Below are 16,986 nucleotides of genomic sequence, written 5' to 3'. Positions count from 1 at the left end.
AAATGTGACATTCCGTTTACGATGAATTACTCTGATTTTATTAAGAAATTTTTATGTTGGGAAAACGGGGTGTTACAATTGGTATCAGAGCAGGTCGGTCCATCCGGCTAAGTAGTTGAGTCGAGTCGCGTCGTTTAACAGTTGGAATACCATTATTATGTTATTCTGATTGTCGTGTGTTGTGCAGAGAACTAAGATGGCTGGAAGAAATGATGCTGCGATTGCTGCTGCGTTGGAAGCTGTGGCTTAAGCTGTGGGGCAACAGCCTAATGTGAATGCTGGTGCGAATGCTGAGGTTAGGATGTTGGAGACATTTTTGAGGAATCATCCCCCTACTTTCAAAGGAAGGTATGACCCTGATGGAGCCCAGACGTGGCTCAAAGAGATAGAGAGAGTCTTCCGTGTTATGCAATGTACGGAGGATCAGAAGGTGCGTTTTGGTACGCACATGCTGGCTGAGGAAGCTGATGACTGGTGGGTGAGTCTTCTACCTGTTTTAGAGCAAGATGGTGCGGTTGTTACTTGGGCTGTGTTTAGGAGAGAGTTCCTGAACCGATACTTTCCGAAAGATGTTCGCGGGAAGAAGGAGATTGAGTTCCTTGAGTTGAAGCAAGGTAACATGAATGTGACTGAGTATGATGCAAAGTTTGTGGGATTGGCTAAGGTAACCAATACTCTCCAAATGTATCAAGTTTGAGAATGGTTTGCGTGCTGACATCAAGCGAGCCATTGGTTACCAAAAGATTCATAACTTTTCTGAGCTGGTGAGCAGTTGCAGGATTTATGAAGAGGATACTAAGGCTCATTACAAGATTGTTAATGAGAGGAAAGGTAAAGGTCAGCAGAGTCGTCCGAAGCCTTACAGTGCTCCTGCTGATAAAGGAAATCAAAGAGTTAACGATGAGAGGAAACCTAAGAAGAAAGAAGTTCCTGTTGAGATTGTCTGCTATAATTGTGGTGAGAAAGGCCACAAGAGTAATGCTTGTACTGGAGATGTGAAACGGTGTTTCCGTTGTGGTAAGAAGGGGCATACTAGTACTGAATGCAAGTTTGATGATGTTGTGTGTTTTAACTGCAATGAAGAAGGACACATTGGTTCGCAATGCAAGAAGCCTAAGAAGGCTCAGACCACTGGGAGAGTTTTTGCTTTGGCTGATACTCAGACAGAGAATGAGGATCGTTTGATCAGAGGTACTTGTTACATTGATAATACTCCTTTAGTTGCCATTATTGATACTGGTGCTACACATTATTTTATTGCTATTGATTGTGCTTCTAAGTTGGGTCTTACTATGTCTGATATGAATGGAGCGATGGTTATCGAAACTCCAGCTAAGGGTTCGGTGACTACTTCTCTTGTTTGTTTAAGATTTCCTTTGTCTATGTTTGGTCGAGACTTTGAAATTGATTTAGTTTGTTTACCTTTGAGTGGAATGGATGTAATTCTTGGTATGAACTGGTTAGAGTACAACCATGTTCACATTAATTGTTTAAGTAAGTCAGTGTACTTCTCTTCTGCGGAAGAGGAAAGTGGAGCAGAGTTCTTGTCTACTAAGCAGCTGAAACAGTTAGAACGCGATGTAATTTTGATGTTTTCTTTGATGGCATCCTTGTCCATTGAGAATCAAGCAGTAATCGACAGGTTACAAGTGGTATGCAATTTTCCAGAAGTTTTTCCTGATGAAATTCGTGACGTGCCGCTGGAGAGGGAAGTTGAATTTTCAATTGATCTTGTTTCGGGAACGAAGCATGTGTCTATGACACCTTACCGTATGTCAGCATCTAAGTTAACTGAGTTGAAGAAACAGTTGGAGGATTTGCTTGATAAGAAGTTTATAAGACTGAGTGTTTCACCTTGGGGAGCGCCAGTGTTACTTGTAAAGAAGAAAGATGGTAGTATGAGGTTGTGCATCGATTAGCGACAGTTGAATAAAGTGACAATAAAGAATAGCTAACCACTTCCAAGAATTGACGATTTGATGGATCAGTTAGTGGGTGCACGTGTGTTTAGCAAGATTGATTTGAGGTCGGGTTACCACCAGATTAAAGTAAAGGATGAAGATATGCAGAAGACGGCTTTTAGAACGCGTTATGGACATTATGAATATAAGTTGATGCCTTTTGGCGTTAGTAATACACCTGGTGTGTTTATGGAGTATATGAATCGCATCTTCCATGCATTTTTGGATCGATTCGTGGTTGTGTTCATCGACGATATCTTGATATACTCCAAGTCTGAAGAAGAACATGCTGAGCATTTGAAGATTGTTTTGCAAGTGCTGAAAGAGAAGAAGCTTTATGCTAAGTTGTCTAAGTGTGAATTCTGGTTGAAGGAAGTAAGTTTTTTTGGCCATGTTATTTCTGGTAGTGGTATTGCAGTTGATCCGTCTAAAGTTGATGCCGTATCACAATGGGAGACTCCTAAGTCGGTTACCGAGATTAGAAGCTTTCTGGGATTAGCTGGTTATTACAGAAGATTTATAGAAGGGTTTTCTAAGTTGGCACTTCCGTTAACGCAGTTGACTTGTAAAGGAAAAGCCTTTGTGTGGGATGTTCAGTTTGAGAACAGTTTCAATGAATTGAAGAAGCGTTTGACGACGACTCCAGTTTTGATTTTGCCAAGGTCGGATGAACCTTTTGTGGTGTATTGTGATGCGCCCAAGTTGGGCTTAGGCGATGTGCTTATGCATCAAGACAGTTGAGAATTCATGAACGAAATTATCCTACTCACGATCTTGAATTAGCTGCAGTTGTATTTGTGCTTAAGATTTGGAGACGTTACTTGTATGGTTCGAGATTTGAAGTGTTTAGTGATCAAAAGAGCTTGAAGTATTTGTTTGATCAGAAGGAATTGAATATGAGACAGCGAAGGTGGCTTGAATTGTTGAAAGATTATGACTTTAGTTTGAATTATCATCCGGGTAAAGCTAATGTTGTTGCAGATGCCTTAAGTTCGAAGACTTTACATATGTCTGCTATGATGGTTAAAGAGTTTGAATTGTTGGAACAGTTTAGAGATTTGAGCTTAGTCTGTGAAATGTCGTCTCAAAGTGTTAAACTAGGAATGCTGAAGATTGATAGTGACTTCTTGAAAAGTATTAAAGAGGCGCAGAAAGGTGATGTTAAGTTTGTGGACTTGTTGGTTGCTGATAATCAGGCTGAAGATAGTGACTTTAAGGTCGATGATCAAGGCGTGTTGAGGTTTCGAGGTAGGATTTTTATTCCAGACAATGATGAGATGAAGAAGATGATTCTTGAACAGAGTCATAGAAGTAGCTTGAGTATTCATCCGGGAGCTACGAAGATGTATCATGATTTGAAGAAGTTGTTTTGGTGGTCTGGATTAAAACGTGACGTGGCACAGTTTGTGTATTCTTGTTTGGTTTGTCAGAAGTCGAAGGTTGAGCATCAGAAACCTGCTGGATTGATGACACCCTTAGATGTGCCAGAGTGGAAATGGGATAGTATACCCATGGATTTTGTGACGAGTTTGCCAAATACTCCTAAAGGGAATGATGTTATTTGGGTGATTGTTGATAGATTGATGAAGTCGGCTCACTTTATTCCAATTAATATTAGTTTTCCTGTAGCTCAGTTGGCAGAGATTTATATTCGAGACATCGTGAAGCTGCATGGTGTTCCTTCGAGCATTGTGTCAGATAGAGATCCAAGATTTACTTCTAGATTTTGGAAGAGTTTGCAAAAGGCTTTAGGTTCTAAGTTGAGGTTGAGTTCGACTTATCATCCTCAGACATATGGCCAGTCGGAAAGAACGATTCAGTCATTGGAAGATTTGTTGAGAGTCTGTGTACTTGAGCAAGGTGGAACTTGGGATAGTCATCTACCGTTGATAGAGTTCACGTACAATAACAGTTACCATTCTAGTATTGGAATGGCACCATTCGAGGCTTTGTATGGTCGGAGGTGTAGAACTCCATTATGTTGGTTTGATCAGGTGAGAATGTGGTTTTAGGGCCAAAAATTGTTCAACAGACTACTGAGAACGTAAAGATGATTCAAGAAAAGATGAAAGCATCGCAGAGTCGACAAAAGAGTTATCATGATAAGCGTAGGAAAGACCTTGAGTTTCAGGAGGGAGATCATGTGTTCGTAAGAGTTACTCCCATGACCGGTGTGGGTCGTGCATTGAAGTCAAAGAAGTTGACTCCGAGGTTTATTGGTCCGTATCAGATATCAGAAAGAGTTGGGACGGTGGCGTACCGAGTGGGTTTACCACCTCATCTTTCGAATTTGCATGATGTGTTTCATGTGTCGCAACTTCGGAAGTATGTTTCGGATCCATCTCATGTGATCCAAGGTGATGATGTGCAAGTCAGAGATAACCTTACGGTGGAGACCTTACCAGTGAGGATTGAAGGTCGTGAAGTGAAGAAGTTAAGAGGCAAAGAGATACCTCTTGTGAAAGTCGTTTGAGACAGAGCGACTGGTGAAAGCATGACGTGGGAGCTTGAGAGTAAGATGTTGGAGTTTTATCCTGAGTTGTTTGCTTGAGGTATATTTTTGAGGACGAAAATTCTTAAAGTTGGGGAGAGTTGTAACGCCCATTTTAATTATTTAATTATTTTAATGAGTTTTAGAATATATATTTATATGATTGACGTGACTTATAAGATTTATATGATTTATATGTGATTTAAGTGATTTATGAGAGTTATATGATTTTTAGAGAAGTTATGTGATGTTGTGACTTATTTTATTATTTAATAAAATAAGATTTGAAAATAAAATAAAATAAAATAAATATTAAGTTGTGGGGCTGTTTTATAAATTTAGAGAGTTTAGTGGTTTAAGAGGAAATAGAAAAGAATAGAAGAGATATAAATAAGACAAGTTAGGTTAGAAAGACACAGAACGTACGTTTTTGGTGAAAAGGGGAGAAAAAGTCAAGGGAAGAGGAGAAGCAAGAGAGAGCTGCGATTTCTTCATATTAAGGTAAGGGTGAGACTATCTTTCACTAATATTAAGTCTATGAATCATTAGATTGCATCTAACATGATTTAGGATGAGTTGTGAGGATTTAAGAATTAGGGTTAAAGAGCGGTTTTGATGATTAGATGATGAAAACTAGTTGAATTGATGTAGAAATTGTGTACAGACCTTAGATAATCCATATGATGATTACTGGAAGTAGTTTTGAGGTTAGAACCAAGAGATTAGGTGAATTTTTGAGAAAAACAGAATTCTGCCCGAGCTGACATTCATCGCTCGCCGCAATGAGCAGCATAGCTCGCCACAGCGAGCTAAGAACACCATCGCTCTCGTCACAAGCAATATCGCTCGCCACAGCGAGCAACCCATTACTCGCCACCGCAAGCAAGTTAACTCGCCTCGTGATCAAGCCTTTTTGAGGGTCCAGAGAGCATGTTTTGCTCGCCTCAGCGAGCAAACCCACTCGCCACAACGAGTAAGTAGGCCATCCTGCCCAAATTGTTTTCTTGCGATCTTTTCGCACGTGAAGCTTTAAGTTGAACTTTGAGTAGGAATTGAAGGATGCCTAGATTATTAGAAGTGTCCAGAAAGACTAAGTTAAGATGACTAAAATTATTAATAATGTGATATTGTCATATATGCACTATATGTGTTATTATGATGCTTATGTTGATGTGATGCTTAAGATGCTATTATTATCGTTTGATACTGTTATGTTATGATGCTGATATGATATGAATTTATATGTGCTGCATATGTTTCTGTTGATCTTTATTAAGATGTAAATGTCGGTCAAAGTCAAGAAGTTATAAGATGTTCATGAAATTTTAAGACGTAAGATGTTGAGTCCATGCATACTCATTTAAAGATTAGGGCTCATGCCCTAGGAGCTTATGCTCAACAGAGACGAGGGCTCATGCCCTAGGAGCTTTTGCTCAATAGCGATGAGGGCTCATGCCCTAGGAGTATATTTATGCTCATAAGCGACGAGGGCTTATGCCCTAGAATGGTACCACATGCATTTGCATTGTCAAGATGATATAAGATGATAAGAGTTGCATAGTCGAGTTTAGATGCATTGTCGAGTCAAATTGTTAAGTTGTGATGTTTTAACGAGGTATCTAGTGATGAAATATTTGTATGATGTTATGTGACGATGATTATGACTGTTATATGATAATATCTATGTATTTAAATATAATTGTTGAATTATATGATGTTTAAGATCGTCAAATGTAATTGATGAGTTATATGCTTGATATTATTGTTTGAGAAATCTCACCCCTTCTGCTTGAAAATGTTGCTCTTCGTATGGGTAACTTGCAGGTAATCAAGAATAGGCGTGGTCATGAGTGGACTCCTCACAAGTGTGTCTTTAGGTGCTCTGATATGTAACGGGATGGGAGTCATGACATTGTTTTCTATACCTTACGTATTGTTTCTGAGATTTATAATGAAGTTGTCGGATTGAACTAGTTATTATATTTTAGACTATTTATGAGACTTTTATGATGAGGCCTTGGTGCCAAAAACTATTTTTAGACGTTGATGAATTTCGTTGCGAGATATTAAGTAATTTGTTGATTGAATTTTGAGGATAAATATTTATTTAATCCACTTAAGATTTTTAAGAAATGTGACATTCCGTTTACGATGAATTACTCTGATTTTATTAAGAAATTTTTATGTTGGGAAAACGGGGTGTTACAGGAGGAGAGTGTAATTTACTCTATATATTATTGAAGGGGATTAAAGAATAATATTAGTGAATGTAACACCCTAAACCCCTTAAGCGATTGTACTTGCAAAAAGTACGGTAAGGAATACTAGGATTCTAGGGTTTAGACTGATTATTGGATGCCTTGAGAATGCTCTCAAGAGTAGTATTTATAGCCTGCTATGGGCTTGGGTTTCGGTTGCTTGGTTCCCAAGCAACAGGGGTATTTGTGTATTTTAGGTGGTTTCTAGAGGTTTCTAGAAGCTTAGAAGGGCGGTGCCTCAAGGCGAGAGCGCCAAGGTCTCAAGAGCCCTTATTGAGGGCGCCTGAGCCCTTCTGGAGGTCTTAGAGCCTTTCTGGAGGGCTTCTAAGCCTTTAGAAATATTATGACGGTTCACAGCCCCCCAAGCACGAGTCTTGGGACAAGGCGAAGTGATGACAACATGGGACCGGATCTCATAGAGATCATTAAGTCTTTAGAAAGGTTTTGGTGGTTCACAGCCCCCCAAGCACGAGTCTTGGGACAAGGCGAAGTGTTTGAATTTCTTAATGCTTTTTCCTTTGGGCGTTGTCGTCCGAACTTGGAGAAACCCCCTAGGGTGATTTTACGTTTTCTTTATAGACCTCCATGGAGTATCTATTCGAATTGTTTTTATAGGTTGATCACTCACAGCCCCCCAAGCACGAGTCTTGGAACAAGGCGAAGTGGTTTGTATCGTTGTGACGAGTTTACTTTTTTATGGCGATTCCTCATTAAATTTGCGTCGGTTTTGTTTGCTGAATTCGTTTTTGGAGATTTACATAAACGATTTTATTACTTTTGATGCTTCGGCGATTTGCAACAATTTGAATTTTGTCGTCTTTATTTTCTCGTATGCTCCGGTGACTGTGTGAGCTCAGATTCTCAACATTTGGCGTGATGTCCTGGCGACTTTTGTCGGTTGATCTTCATTTGTTTGGTGTTTGTGACTTTGTATATTTATTCAAGCTATGTTTGATGCGGTATCCCTTTCTTCTGTGGCTTGATTTTCCACGAATGTCAAGTAATTTTATGATTTTATACGTTGCTTTGATTTCATTCTGCATGTTGGTGCTTTTGGTTGATTGTTGATGGGATGCGGGAGTCGTTTCTTTAAAAGTGAGCGTTTCAGCGACTACGTCTCTTTTGTAGATCCGATTAAATCTTTATCAATCAACTGGTACCTTTCGGCGTCCTAAAATGTTGACATAAGCACTTCGGCGATCATGTCGAGACGCCTGGCGTTTATTCTTTCGGCGTTTATTTTTTGTTTTCAAGAGAAACTCTGATGGCGGGCTGTTTAGTTTACACTTCCAACTTGCTTCCCACTCTGAGGGAAGACTTTTTATTTTACACTTCCAACTCTGATGGAAGGCGCCTCCTACTCTGAAGGAGGACTTTTGCTTCCCACTCTGAGGGAAGACTTTTATTTTACACTTCCAACTCTGATGGAAGGCGCCTCCTACTCTGAAGGAGGACTTTTGCTTCCCACTCTGAGGGAAGACTTTTTATTTTACACTTCCAACTCTGATGGAAGGCGCCTCCTACTCTGAAGGAGGACTTTTGCTTCCCACTCTGAGGGAAGACTTTTTATTTTACACTTCCAACTCTGATGGAAGGCGCCTCCTACTCTGAAGGAGGACTTTTGCTTCCCACTCTGAGGGAAGACTTTCATTTTACACTTCCAACTCTGATGGGAGGTTAGGCGAGTTGTTGTGTCGACCCAGCCAGAGCCTTTATCAAGGTTGGCGTTGTGGGGCTCGCGGATCCTTTGGATCATCTTCATTTTTGTTTGTTGGCCGATTTTATTTGTTGAATTTTCGTGGATATTAATCGATTTGTAGAATTCCGTGGATATTGTAGTAGCACCTGAACAAAATAACAAACAGAAAATTGCAGAGTATTTTTTAGAAAGTAGTATTAGAAACCTGCAAAACAAATCTCAAAGGTCGAGAAAGGTTAGAATAACTCCATGTTTCATCTTCGAGTTCTAAATGGTGGGATCATTTTGGCGTGTTAGTTGGCGAGTTCTTCTTGTTTGTTTATTCTCGCCCATGGCGGGCTTGTTTGCCTTCCAAACTTTTCATCTGAAATATAACGTTACTTCCGAACTTCCAAAATAAATAAAAGAGTTTTAATCATCCTCAATCATATTCAAAGGGAACTATTTAATCTCTGTCTACCTCCTATTTAGCTTGCCTGTACCTTCTACTCTTCTTCCTCTCTTCTTCGTCCTTCTACTTAAATTGGGAATAAATATCTTATTCAATTTTACTCTTTTTGGTTCTCTTACTAATTCGGGACTATCTCGCCCATTAACATATCATTCTCCTGTTAAATCCGAACTAACTCGCTCACTCTATTACTCTCTATGTATATATTTCCTCCTATGAAGTTAGGACTAAGTCTTCTGCCTAATTTTGTTCTTCTATGTGGGTCTGGTGCTAATTAAACTATTTATTTATGTTTTTTCTAAACAGTTAGCTCAGTTCGTGAAGTAAATGGTACATGAAAGGGGTTCCTAGGAAAGAGAGGTGGGTCACTTAGACCTCTTAAATACCAAGACTTTCCTAGCCAGAATCCTTCATACGTGACATTTTAACAATACTACACTTCACTTCTGTCATGGGGTACCTAAAGTAGTTAAATAATTTTCCTAATAATAGAATTTGTTTTACAAATCCAACTTAATAAATATAATTACAGCTATATCTCCTGTTAGATTGAAACTAATTTTTCCGCTAAGTTATGTTATGCTCCACTCGTCCTTTACTATATCTCTTCCATCCCGTAGGTATAATTGTCTCTAAGAATTTCTCTGCTCATCCGATTTCGAATGGAACTATGAAGGAAACAAGGCCATGCATGTCTTTCAACAAGTGACTATCAAATGATATTGAAGGAGATCACAGAAAAAAGATTCACAGAGTTTGCCAAAGTTATATGTCACCAATAAAAATTGAAACAAAGCACGCCAAAGTATATCAAAATGAGAGGGATATTTAAAATAAAACCGTTCTTCATTGGCGTTGTTGGTACCGAAGGAAACATTAATGGATTCTTCTTTGCATGATCGTAACGGCGACGATGGTGCTGAAGAGTCGAGCTTGTCGGTTGCTATGGATATATCATTTCAATATGGCGCTCTTTTCCTCTTTCCTTTGGTTGTTCTTTACCTTGTTATTCTCAGTCTTTGTTTTGCTGAACACTTCTCGCCGGATTCAAATGTTGTCAAACATGACGCACAATTTCCTAATTATTTTTTAAATCTTCAATCACGGGCCTACTTGTTGTAGTACACTATATTGTCAAGCTACTTCATGCCAGCAAAGATTGAGAAGTACTTAAGCAGAGATTGAAAAGCTACTTCATGAGTGTAAAAGATCTATCAAAAATCATTATCTTTGATGGACTTGGTTAAAAAAGCAAAGCTTTCATGCATTATAATTACTCTTGTGGATTAGCCGTTAACGACTTGCATATATCTACGAAGTCAAGCACATAGCACTATATAGTATGACTATAAAATAATTCCTCATGTGGTTCAATCAAGTTGTATATTTAATTGTAACCAGCTAATTTCCTCTAAACAAAACATTAATATTACGTTAACATAATCTTCTCAAATATATATTTTCTCAAAATATATTCGGCAATAAATTCTCTTCAAATCAGATAGCGTAAACAGATGTCTCAAAATATGTTGAGCAAAAATTTATTCTAAATCAAAAGTGTAAATGTGTTGAGAAATAATATTCTTATCTGATATGGATGGGGTGAGTATTCCTCGCCAAGTCAACTACTTATCAAACCTCCCGCCGCTTTCGTTGAAGTCCTCGTCCGACCTTGTTCTGTATAATTAACGTCATCTTTCTCGGTTTTTGTTTCGCTGATTAGATTGACTATCTGGAACAATAAAACGCTTCAAGGAAAATATGTGGTTTAAAACAATCCGATAAGATATAAACCGACGTAATCAAAAGCTAAAAAGAGCATAAGAACCTCATGGGCGATCAAAAGGACATATAAGTCCTCATCTGAATTTCGATAATGCAATTTTCAAAACACAAAATATCAAAATTCTGTTAAATAATGGAATAAAGGAAGCACATGACTAATGAAAGAGTGATGGGCGAACGTGGATTTATCCGAATAAAAGAAACCGCCACCAGGATTGATAAAGAAGTCGAAATTACACAACTAACACATTGTGAGATTAAAAAGAACCAAAAACAAGCACATTAGGATTTAAATTCAAAGGAACCAAAAACACTTACTTATAAGGTATAGGAGATAGTCAATTGGAATCTAAAGCGCCTATGGATTGGATTAAAATTGATGAGAACACTCACATACCAGATTTTCATGATATCCACTAAAATTATGCATTTTAACACAAACTGATTCTTTCACTTAAAATATTACAATTTAGATTTTTCAAACGGCAATACTCACACCTGTTAATCCATCATGTGTTTGTATGTACACAAAGTTTAACACATAGAGGTCATCCGTTTAAAATGGAACAGACTCATCACACCTTGCGATTAATTATGAAAAACAATTCCACCGATTTAAGAAAACTCGCGATTGAAAAGCTCATCAATACTCACTAATTTTAAGAAAAACAATTCTACGGTCCCTAAAGAGAGTATGATATAGGAACCAATTATTTATTTACCTTTTAGTTAATCGATTTCATATAACATACTACAAGTCAAGAATTTAAGAGCGTTATGGTCTTTAAGATAAATACGATCCACTTATCTTGGTTTGTTCATAGTGATGATGGCATGAGTGATGACCGCTGAAGATCTTGATACGACCGTGAGGCAACGCCGTGATGATGAGGGTCTCGCCTTACAGGGTGTAGCCATGGCGATGAGAAAATTGGATTCAAATCACCATGAGAGATGTGATCAATAATTTTAGGTTTAGGGTTTCCAAATCACGATTTGCGATTAAAAACGTGGTCAAGGTTAGTTTTACCTCTTCCCACAGACGGCGCCAACTGTACTTGCAAAAAGTACGGTAAGGAATACTAGGATTCTAGGGTTTAGACTGATTATTGGATGCCTTGAGAATGCTCTCAAGAGTAGTATTTATAGCCTGCTATGGGCTTGGGTTTCGGTTGCTTGGTTCCCAAGCAACAGGGGTATTTGTGTATTTTAGGTGGTTTCTAGACGCTTAGAAGGGCGGTGCCTCAAGGCGAGAGCGCCAAGGTCTCAAGAGCCCTTATTGAGGGCGCCTGAGCCCTTCTGGAGGTCTTAGAGCCTTTCTGGAGGGCTTCTAAGCCTTTAGAAATATTATGACGGTTCAGCGATAAATTACGCAAATAATACGATTTTACAATGGATCTAGATGTTATTTCTTCAATAACTTCAACATGCATAAAAGTTTAAACACGTAAACTTAAAGGAAATGTAAAATGCATTGCATTAAAAGTAAAATGGTCTACAAATCAGTTTACATACATTCTGTATAACTCGTTTCCCTAGACGCCGGTAGTTTGAGTGTTGTAGAATTTCTATAAACGATTTGCAACCCATTTTTCGGCTAAGAGGCTCTTATTTATACATAAAGAAAATAACTGGCAAAGACCTAATCTCATGATCAACACTTCCTCCATCTTGGACAACCGCTTGTCCCCATGTTCCCACTAAGGAAACTGTCTTTGAGCTTGAGATCGTGCCTTTCCTACCTTGACTGCTTGACATCGGCGCAACCCTGCTTTTAGCCTTGTTTTATCAAACTCTTGATCATGCGCGTTAAGTTTTCTTTCTTGTCGAAATCCTCACATTAGAATGAGAAGGTCTTTGATTCATGCAAAGTTAAAAGTCAACTAAATGTTGATCACATTAAATGGGCCTGTCGAAATTACAGGCTAACAAATACACAAGCATAATATAACATCCGCCAGCAAAGTCCACAAATCATCACAGTAACCGCCCCAAGCTTTCGCACACCAAGCCAAAAACCAGACCCCTTCTGCAATTCCACCTTTCACGAGTTGTGCACAAGAGTCGCAGCTTACACTATTGATGGACAACTTTGCTACTTCTAGTGCTTCCAACCTCTTAGCTAGTGCTTCGATTTTGTCGATGAGGAGTTTGTTGCATGCTAGTAAGGCATCATGTGTTTTAAGCTTAGAACTCCTTGCTTCTTTACCACACCCTTATTCTCGCTTTGAGGGTGATACACATTCAAGGACTGTTGTCAATGAGCTCTCAGATCTCTGCTGCAATTTTGTTCTTCATGGTACCTCCTGCTGATGCAACTAAAAGCAAGCGGGTTGTTAGCTTCATACCATATGTGAAAGTCAATGCAATTTCCATCATTAAAAATATGTGCCCGAATAGCACTTAAGTAGTAACTTGTACCTCTCCCATGAATCGTATATATTTTATCCGTCTTCTTTTCGGAAACCGGCATAAGGACGCTTTATTCAGATCATCTCAAGTAGCTTTGGTGCCACTTAAAAGTGCGTTCAACCAATCTTTTACTCGTCCACTTAGAGAGTAAACAAACAAATGCAGCCGCTTGTCGGATTTCGAAACTCCTGCTAGGTTTACAATCTTCAGTTTCACTACGTGATAATTGGTTCTCTCTACCTAAGCATTATAAGTGTTTGTTGTCAAAGAGGACTGAGTTCACTGGTTGGAACCCTTAGGCGACTTCATCAATGTGGTGAAGTCTCCCGTAATCTTTTAGTGTTATGTGTTCCAATTCTCCCATCGCTCTTCGTCAAATGAAGTAAAAGATTCCAAATCACCAAAAGTGCATCTTATTAAATTAGTTTTTTTTTGTTAAACATCAAATCCTTGGTAGAGTACAAATAGAAGCAATATCAATCCAAATTAAGGTTAAGACCTTAACCAACTTCCATGAAAAGTACAACATCACCAAAACACTTCTTGACCAAAGGTGACATCTTATTTCAACATAATTACTCAAATTTATTACTCCAAAAGTGCATATCATTATTTTGTTTTGTAAAACATTAAATTCGTTTTTTTACACGATTTTTTTTGTAAGGAAAAAACTATAGGTCTTTTACAAAATAGAAAAACTTTTAATCCAAAATTAAGACTGCAATTTCATACCTTAATTTTCAAAGCTTAATTTTCAAAGGTTGAATCTTTATTCATTGGAACTTACACCTATTCAAATCTATATAAATGAACACACACACACAAACACCATATACTCACAAATCAACCATTGGTATGTTCATTAGAAACCGTACTTATGGGACAAACGTTGTGTTATTTGAACAACCATTTCAATGATAACTTACATGACGACCATAACTTACAAAGAAAATGAGTTATTGACACAAAAACTAAAGCAATAGAGAGAGAAAGTAAAAACATAATGTAATCATATATGAGAGAAAGTTGTCAAAAAAGTTTAAAAAAAAGAATTGTACAAATATCATTTCTCTTATGACAATGGGTTCATCTAGAAACTAAATTGTTCTGTTTTAGGGAATAAAAGTTGTTTTTATTTATTTTATTTTTTTTAAGGAATTTTTTATTTTTCTTGTAGACCAAAATTCATTCAAAGTTAAATTCTCACAATTAAATTCTCCAAATTGAGCTCATGTGGTTAATTAACTTCACTAAGTTCGATTTCAGGTAGAACAATCTTTTGCCAAACTTTAACGAAGATTTGTTCCATCATTCGGGAATCAAACTCTGGTTCTGAACAATTTGTTCTTTGGTGGTACTCGTTAATCATCCACGCTCAATTGTTTGGTTTAAAAACTATTTATCTGTTGATTAATTTTTACACTAAAGAGTATTTGTTTTTAGAAGAAGACGACTAAAGATAATTTATTGACCCGGGAAAAAAATTTGAGGGACAAAATTGTGCATAGTCTAATTTAGAGATAGCAAAGCTACAAGCAAGTCTTTACTAGGGGCACCACAATTTTAGGGGCACCAAAAAATAAAATTTTACTAGTATATATACTCCCATAAAAAAAATGTAAAATGCTAGTTATGACGAAATTACAAGTGCATTATAAAGTCAAAACTAATCAATGATGTGACTAAATGAAATATAAAATAAAATCAGTCAACTGTGTACCAATAATAAAAAGTTAGATTTTTTTCTTTTGCATAATAAAAGTCGCAGTATTTTACATGAGTCTCTTTTCTTTGTAATTATTATTATTTATAACTAACCTCTCCATCTCAATTTGTAAACAAAACACATCTCTCCATCTCAATTATGCAACTATTAACACATGAGCAATCAATTGCCAAAAGCATAAGTGTCGTATACCATTGATCATAACTTCATAAGATATAGTAGGTGTCAATTACAATTGTCAAACAATTTATTTATTATTTTATTAATAGTCAAACGAATTTTCACTTTTGAGGAATCAACATTGAATTATGAAATGTTGTGATGATATAAAAATTGAATTATGATCTATGTGTGCTGTTATTATAAATATATGTTGTCTCCAGTTAATTAAACTTGTTGAATGAAGCCTAGACTTTGGAACATGGATCCTAGCTTATAGCTAATTGGAACATTTCACATATTCATACTTGTGTTCTTCTTGCACAATGTCAAATGAAATGTTTAATAGTCTTTTCAATCATTTCTCTTAATCTTATCATTTTTTGTGGATTGTTTTTTTACAGGGGCACCACTCTCTTGATTTGCCAAGACATCCAAATTTAAAGGACCGAACCTGTCTTTTATATTAAATCATATACTGTGTCGCGTCATTTTTCGGATGTCAAGACCATTGGATTAGCTTTTGACTCACTTTTGATTTCACGATTGAACTTTTAATTTTTTCAAAAAAGAAAGTGGAAAAAGGTTCAAATACCACATTTTTATGGATTAAGGGTCATGGGGTTTAGGGAAGGTGTTAAGCACATAAAATATTCGTAGTACTCTACGAGCCTCTTGATTTCATTTAACTTTTGTGCTTAAACTTGCTTGCTTTAAAAAATGGAATTTGAAGGAAAAACTAGACCTATTTTATATACATTTTTTTATTGATTTGGAAGGATGCATGTCCTTTGCCTACGTACCCGTGATGAATCAAAACCTCGTAGTTCGGGATTGAAATTGACGTTTGATTTGTTTTGTATTTTTTTAGTTTTAAAAAAAGGTTTAAAATGAAAAGCCAAATGGCAAGTGAGAATTGATTTATATTTTTTAATATTGAAAATAATGACTCGAAGAAAAATTAAGATTGATTTGATATTTGATTAAGAAGATAAAATAAAAAAAAGACGATCACTTGATTTAAAATAAGGTTTGTTTATGAAAATATTTTTGTGTTTTGATATGTTTGCATGTTTTTTGTTGTTTTTGAATAATAAATGAAAATTAAAACTAACAGAGCAATAAAAATAAATGCGCGTGGATTTTTGTGGCGTTGGATCACCATATAGTCCCTAAACCTAATTTTTTTTTGCATTTTTTAGATATATATATATATATATATATATATATATATATATATATATATATATATATATATATATATATAAAGCGGTAAAGAAATAAAAGACACACACAGACACTTTTTCTCATTTATGATTTACATTGACCTAAAGTACATTCTAAGTCCATGCAATAAAAATAAATGGCAAAATTTAAAAATGCAGGATGATATGATAAACAATAAAATAAGATGCAAACTAAAATAAAAATGCATGATGAAATAAAAAAGCATGAAGAAAATAAAAAGGAAATAAAAGAGACTGGGGATTCTTTTCTTTTCTTTCTTCTTCCTCTCTCAATCCCTCACGTCGCTCTCTCTGTAGGTTCTTCTTCTTCTTTAATTTTTCTTCTCTCCTTTTTTACGGTTCACTCTCTTTTCCTCTTCTCTCTTCTTTTCTTTTGTTTTTTGATTTTTTTTTTACAACACACAAAAAAGGCTATAAACTTAGATCTACAAATAAAAAAAATACTACCTTTTTATGGCTTTGAAGGGATCAGATTTCAATCGTTGTTTTTTTGATTTAACGGTTGTGTGTGTTCCCTGGATTTCTTGTGATGATTCTTTGATTTTGCAGGTTTCTTGTATTGTTTGTGTGCAGGTTTGGATGCTGTTTTTTTTGGCTCGTGGAAATTGTATTTCTTGTATTTCTTGTATTTTTTTGGTTTCGTGTATTTGTGGCTGCTGGGTAAAAATTGTGTTGCGGTGATAATGCTTCTCTTTGTGTGTATTTTCTTTGCAGATTTTGTGATGCAGCCTCCTCCTCTAAACTGTGTAGTGCTGGTTTTAATAGGAGTTTGGGGATCGTTGAATGGCAGACAGTAG

At 36.7% G+C, this 16,986-nt stretch overlaps 1 protein-coding gene across 1 annotated transcript; it reads left to right on the top strand.

Moving 5' to 3' along the window:
* Positions 1 to 301: 301 nt before the first annotated feature.
* Positions 302 to 16,986, top strand: LOC146946523 (uncharacterized). The gene is made up of 8 exons (XM_085748244.1): positions 302 to 440; positions 501 to 684; positions 779 to 1,191; positions 1,465 to 1,770; positions 2,380 to 2,463; positions 3,063 to 3,178; positions 16,739 to 16,796; positions 16,904 to 16,986. Exons 1-8 carry the CDS (start codon positions 302 to 304, stop codon positions 16,984 to 16,986), a joined length of 1,383 nt encoding a protein of 460 aa, XP_085604370.1.

Source organism: Medicago sativa, chromosome 2, assembly GCF_051527215.1.
Source record: "Medicago sativa cultivar Bolivia chromosome 2, Bolivia_mono, whole genome shotgun sequence".
In the NCBI taxonomy this organism is placed as follows: domain Eukaryota; kingdom Viridiplantae; phylum Streptophyta; class Magnoliopsida; order Fabales; family Fabaceae; genus Medicago; species Medicago sativa.
Note: the sequence above shows the minus strand (reverse complement) of the source record. Positions and strands in the feature narration are given on the sequence as shown.